The 6,515-nt window shown below is 34.2% G+C and overlaps 1 protein-coding gene across 1 annotated transcript; it reads left to right on the forward strand.

Annotated features, from left to right (window-relative positions):
- Positions 1-1,354: 1,354 nt before the first annotated feature.
- Positions 1,355-5,300, forward strand: LOC142166166 (rho GDP-dissociation inhibitor 1-like). The gene is made up of 5 exons (XM_075224621.1): positions 1,355-2,291; positions 2,644-2,710; positions 3,931-4,149; positions 4,270-4,394; positions 4,859-5,300. Exons 1-5 carry the CDS (start codon positions 1,986-1,988, stop codon positions 4,934-4,936), a joined length of 795 nt encoding a protein of 264 aa, XP_075080722.1. The 5' UTR covers positions 1,355-1,985; the 3' UTR covers positions 4,937-5,300.
- Positions 5,301-6,515: the final 1,215 nt, after the last annotated feature.

Raw genomic sequence — 6,515 nt, forward strand, 5'->3', positions numbered from 1 at the left:
CCTTATGAGTGAATATTTGTAAGTATATATACATGTCTCGTGATGATATTAAGGAGTCAACAGCGGATCTAATGTGTAAGCTATGAGTTATGAGCATAATAATTTTAGCTCAAATTATATATATTTATTAAAATGTTTGCTAAATAAGCACAAAATCATAAATATTCAACCTAGTAAATCAAACCGATTGTGGTAGAAGCACCAAATCGAACTCATAGAATTAGATTCTAGAACTTATCTCTGCAAGAAGTTGGTCAATAGGAATAAAAAGTACAAGATAAAATTTTTGAAGAGCATAGAATGTCTTCGAAACTTTATATTGTTAGTAAAAAAGGCAGCCCGGTACACAAAATATTCTCCGTTCATGCAGAGTCAGAAAAATAATCGCATATTAAAATGTATGATATAAACGGCCTAATCTAATAATATGCAATTATGTATATTGAATCTTGAGTCTTGTGGTGGTCCTATCCTTTTTTCCCCTTTTGCATAACGTATGAGGAAATAGAAGAAAGGTTTTCAAATTTCAAATAGAACTTCTCTCATTTTGATTCTTGTTACATTCTAGGTCATCTCCTTCCATGACATGCAGTTGCCATTGCCATATTCCATGTGTTATTTAGTTATCTCTGCCTCGCTGCCGATCAACACCTCCGAAAGAAACAAAGGACGTCATTCAGTAACGCCAAGATCGCCATGATCACCATGATCACCATCTGAATTAACTATCAGAACAAAGTAAAGCTTGGGACCTAGCCATAGCAAACGAAAAGTTATACGATATAATCAGTGGCGGAGGGAGAGTAGAACGTGTGGGTTCGGTCGAACCCAGTAGTTTTGGTTCAAATTATGCATTTGTCTTAAAAGTTTTTATTGAATTTGTGAAAATTATTAAATTAGAACCCCAATAACTTAAAAGATTTAGAATTCTAAACCCATAAGTTTCAAATCATGGCTCCGCCTCTGAATATAATGATTATGATATAGCTAGCCCTTTTAAGTTCTTGAATATTGCCTAATTGTTCGGGTTTTTTTTATGGTTATTGCTTATGTGAACACAATAGCTAAATAATCCCAACGCGTTACGAACATGACTTTATGTACTGCTGCCCTACGAACAAGTTACTTTAATAGTACATGGAAACAAATGATCCGGACCTAACCAATCAAAGAGGTGTAGTAGACTGATAAATGGGCTTTTATTTGTTATAGAAAAAAATTCGTGGACAAATTTTATACGACGCGAATCTAAATTAGTCGGCATACATATAATTGTACCAAAAGAAAAGGAAAAAAGAAAACAAAGGTGAGGAAAAATTATAATAACGGTTTGAGGTAAAGGATATTATAGAATGGAAGAGATGCACGTAGCCCTCAAATGAATAATTGTCCAATGAGAAGATGTCAAAAATATAGTTGAATTGAATCTCTCTCTCTTCCACCCTATCCCAAGCTGTTTCCTAATAAATGACCTTCACGATCTCTCCACCATTTTTCTCTCTTATTATTATTGTTATTAAAAATTATTAATTTTAATTATTTCTATTATTATTATTCTTCATATTTTGCAACAATTAAATTCTCACAATATTTGGATCACCACATAACCATTTCATTTTGCACCTCAAAACAAACCCAACCCCTCCAAATCTTTCTCCTTCTTTCTCTCTTTTTTCTTGGTGTCTTTTTCTTCTTACCATTGTAGTAATACTTTCAGGGTATTTCTTTTCTTTGGATTCTCTTTTGACCATTTTCACATCCTAACCATTTTTTTTGAAAAATGACCAAAAAATTTTCTTGTTTTTTATAAAGGGAGATTCTTTTTAGACTCTCTTCAAAATGTTGTTTTTTCTTTTTGGGCTTTTCTAGTTCTGTTCTTTTCTTGTCATAATCGTAACATAATATCAAAATCTATTTAGAACAAAACTAGTAAAAGCCCATTTTTTTCTTTTTCAAGAACACTTTTTTTTTTTTTTTTTTGGTTCATGTCCTTGGCTGTTGGAGTTGCTGAAAGCAGCAGCAGCAAAAGAATGGGTTTTGATGATAAAAATGTAGAAGGTAAAGTTGGGGCAGCTGCAAATTCTGAGGGTAATAAAGGAATTATTGTGGGTGATTCTGACCCTGAGATTGAGAATGAAACTGTTGGGAATAATAATGATAATAGGGTTAGTAGGCAAATGAGTGAAAGTTCAATTTACACAACTGATCAAGAAGAGGATGATGATGAAACTAATAACAAGATTGAGTTGGGTCCTCAATGTACTCTCAAAGAACAATTTGAAAAAGATAAGGTGTATTATTCTCTTTTAACATTTCATTGTTCTTCCTTTTTCTCGTACCTACTACCTCCCACCCATTCGGGGGACAAAGCTATGGACAGATGGAAAGAAATCACCTCGTGTTTAATATTCATGATTGTTTTTGATAACCGTGGTATCGGGATTAGCTTGCGCCCACCTCGACTAGTTCTAGGAGACTTGCTACCTCCAAGATGGGAAGAAATCACCTAGTGTTTAAGTTTTCATGAATTTTCCCCCTTTTTGTTTTCTTGAAAGGAGAACAAAAATGCTATCTTTATTCATTTTTTAATGTTTATTTTGTGGTGTTTGATTTGATCTGATTTGATACAATGGTGGTTTATAGGATGATGAGAGTTTGAGAAGGTGGAAGGAGCAGCTCCTTGGAAGTGTGGATATTAATGCTGTTGGAGGTAATATTGTTTTATCTTCAACATTTGCTCTGTTAAATTTCTTAAATTTCTGATTTTATTTTTTGAGGAAAGAGTAATGTGGATATGTATATTTTTGAAGCTTTGCTTTCCTCCTATTGGGGAGTTTTCATCCTGTTCTTTAATGAGCTCATGAAATTTGAAATCTTTTTGCTTTTCTTGCATCTGTTCCTGTAATAATTCTTTTTTCCCCTTGTGTTACTGCTTTTAGTTTGCAGAATACATGGTACAACTATTATCTGTCAAATTCTATGGATTAACTCAGAATGCATTTTGAAATTTTATAGTAAATAACAAATCGATGTGGACTATTGGATATCTTTCACATTACTCTTCTGGAAACAAAGCCCAAAATTTTCTGTGGACGCCAAAATTAATCAGCGTTTAATTTGAAATAGAATGTGAAATTTTACCACAAAATTGGACCTGTTCCTATGTGAAGTTTCCAAATGCATCTAAAAAAAGAAAAAAGGGAAAAATTTCTTGGATCTTATTTCATGGGAATATCTTTAGTCAGATTGATCAGTTGGTACATGCTTATGTTGGGATATTTAGTAGAGATTTGCTTGGGCTTGAAAGAATTCCATGTTAATGAGATTGAGTATCAACAATAACAACAACAACAAACCCAGTGATTTCCCACCAATGGGGTCTGTGAAAGTATTATGAACGCAGCCTTACCCCTACCCTGGAAGGGCAGAGAGGCTGTTTCCGATGGACCCTCGGCCGGAGAGATTGAGTATCAACGAATCAAATAAACAGTTTGGTGGAGTCATCCAGGAAAACACCATTTTCCTTTTAATTCAAGGATTTCCATCTTAATTAACTTCATTGGTAAAGAATAGAAAATCACTAATAATTTACCTGATATGCAGAATGGGTTAAATGATTATTCATTTCTACTGCTAATACTATTCTCACGGTCATAGTACCAAATTCCAGTAATTTGCGTCGTAAGCCATTGTACTTCGGTTATGGTGAGTGAATACTTCCTTCTGTGTTGCTTTCATTTTCAAGATTACGTTAAGGTGAGGAACTCCAAAATTTTCTGTAATGCAATATGGAACTTCGCAATAGGGTCTTGTGGTTGGTAAAATCTTGATGACCCTTTAATTTATTTGAGAATCATTTCTGTTTCTGCGCCAAAAACCAAGGGTTTGATATAAATCTTGATAGTTTTCGTGACCTGTTGTACAATGTAGAATCCCTGGATCCAGAAGTGAAGATCTTGAGCCTTGAAATTAAGTCCCCTGGTAGATCTGATATTGTTCTCCCTATCCCTGCGGACGGAAATCCCAAGAGCCCATGGTTCGTCCTGAAAGAAGGGAGCAAATACAGCCTAAAGTTTACATTCCAGGTCAGCAATAACATAGTGACTGGTCTTAAATACACAAACACAGTTTGGAAAACCGGTATCAAAGGTACTATTCCGCCCCTTCACGTTTCCACCTCTATGTCAATATGTTAATTCTTAGGCCTAACTAGTTTATTCTTGATGTTTTTAACTAATGTATTTCCTTCTTTCACAAATGTTATTTTAGTGGACAGCACGAAACAAATGATCGGGGCATTCAGTCCTCAATTGGAGCCTTATACACATGAAATGCCAGAAGACACCACCCCTTCTGGTATTTTTGCGAGAGGATCTTACTCTGCTAGGACAAAGGTAATTTTTCTTTTTTCTATTTAATGCTCTTATCATATTCTTTATCTAACCATTCAGTACACATACTAATCCTATAAACGCCAGAAACTGAATTATGAAGCTTGTGCATGGCTTAGTTATGAGCGAATCTGCAAGCTTATCATGCATTGAATTTGGCGAATCTCATACAAGGGGACCACTTTTTGTTTCCCTTCATTCTTCTTTTATATTTTGTTTTCTACTAATTTAAAGTCTTCCAGTGAAGGACAAGTACATTAAAATACTAAATGAAGCAGAGTTATTCGGTTTACTAGAGTTTTGTACACAACATTTGCATTGTAACAATCACCCTAACTGAAATTTGTAGGTTGTCGGACGTTTTCACATGTATATCTTTTTGGCCCTTAGAAGATAAGGCGTCGCTAAAAAGTGCTTCTAAGCAATACCAAATTAAGTCCTTTTTCTTGTTTTTGCTTTGTATGCAGTTTCTTGATGATGATAACAAGTGCTATTTGGAGATCAACTATACATTTGAAATCAAGAAAGATTGGCAGGAAAAATGAATGACGTCATGACTTGAATTGTTGCCCCCCATACTAATCTTGTTTTCGTTCGTCACAATTATCTCAGTTTTTTTCTGCTAGTTTTACAGAAGAGAAAAAAGAGGGGGAAAGAGAGAGAACTACCTGCTACAATTGATTACATCAAATGATGAAAGAGGAGTGAATTTAGCAGTTGGGGTTCTTGTTTTGTTGAGTGTCTATTCAATAAAGTTTGAGCTTTTACATGTGACAGATTAACAAAAGGCTCTCTTTCTTCCTTTCTCTCAATCAAGTTTCATGTGCATATGTGTGATTGTATTTCTTTTTGAATGTTCTAAAACTGTGAAGATATCTTTTTCAAGAATCTAGAGATTTTGTTCATCTACATTTTTCTTAATTTTCTCATTATGATATTGCATCCTTTTACTTACCTTCCAACCAAAGTTTGTCAAAGTTATCTTCTTTGGCTACTTTTCTCTTTTGACTTTAGTCACTTGTTATTTTCTTTTGGCTACCTCAACCACTTCTGCCACTATCTTTTCCCATAATTTAACTTGACATTTATGCAATGGCATGATTGTTCATGATTTTTCTGGGTAAAAACCTATAAAAGAGTGTCATTTGTATGGTAACCAGACCCTTCTGGTTCTTATATTTACTTTTGTTGAGATAAGCCTCGTGTAAATGTATGGTAGACCTAAAAATACATGTCGAGTTCTACAATTATTTAAATGATGTGGACTAAGAGTTTTGAATGTTCCCCTCCAAGACCGTGTTCGAACCATGTCGCAGACAAAAGCCACTAGTCCTCAGGGATTAGTGGTAAGTGAGGAGGGTAGAAGAGTAAGCCCATTTTTGTCGAGCTTCGAACCGTGGGCCACTAGTTCTCAGGGATTTCTCGGTTATGAAAAAATTATTCGTTTTCTGGGTTTTGGTCTAGTAGTAATAGCGAACGCGTGATGTGTAGGTTAGGCTCACAAAAAAATTTGGCTTTTAAACGGAGAATGGCAGTGGGATGAGCTAATATCTATCGAGTTCTGTATCGTACGCCGCTGACCCTTTAAGATTTTTGAATTATCTAAAAAAGTTTTAAATTTTTAAAATTTGAAACACTATGTTTTGACAAATACTTTTGAGGCAACCAAAAGATAAGAGTTTCAGAGAGAAATGGTAAAAAAAAAAAAAAAAAAAAAAAAGGCTTGAGGTTGATAGTTCACTACCAACAACCAAAGTAGAGACCACTTGATTTATTCAGAAGGGCAAGGAAATTCTTCGGTCCATATTTGTCCTTTTTCTTTTCAAGTCCTTCAATCCAAACAACAATTAACTTAAAAATATGGTATTACAGTCAAACCTCTCTATAACAGTCTGGTTTGTTCCGAATATTTTTGGATGTTATAGCGAAATATTGTTATAGAGAACATATATTTTAACATAACATAAACATTGATTCCGAAAAAGCTTGACTTTTATAGAAAAGTATTGTTATATAAGGATACTGTTATAGAGAGATTTGACTGTACCATAAATAAATAAATCATGAGAAGTCCTTTTATTATGGTAATAAATAATCAAAAGTCATTACTTTTTGGTCCTTCAA

The sequence above is a fragment of the Nicotiana tabacum genome, chromosome 11, assembly GCF_000715075.1.
Source record: "Nicotiana tabacum cultivar K326 chromosome 11, ASM71507v2, whole genome shotgun sequence".
Lineage (NCBI taxonomy): Eukaryota > Viridiplantae > Streptophyta > Magnoliopsida > Solanales > Solanaceae > Nicotiana > Nicotiana tabacum.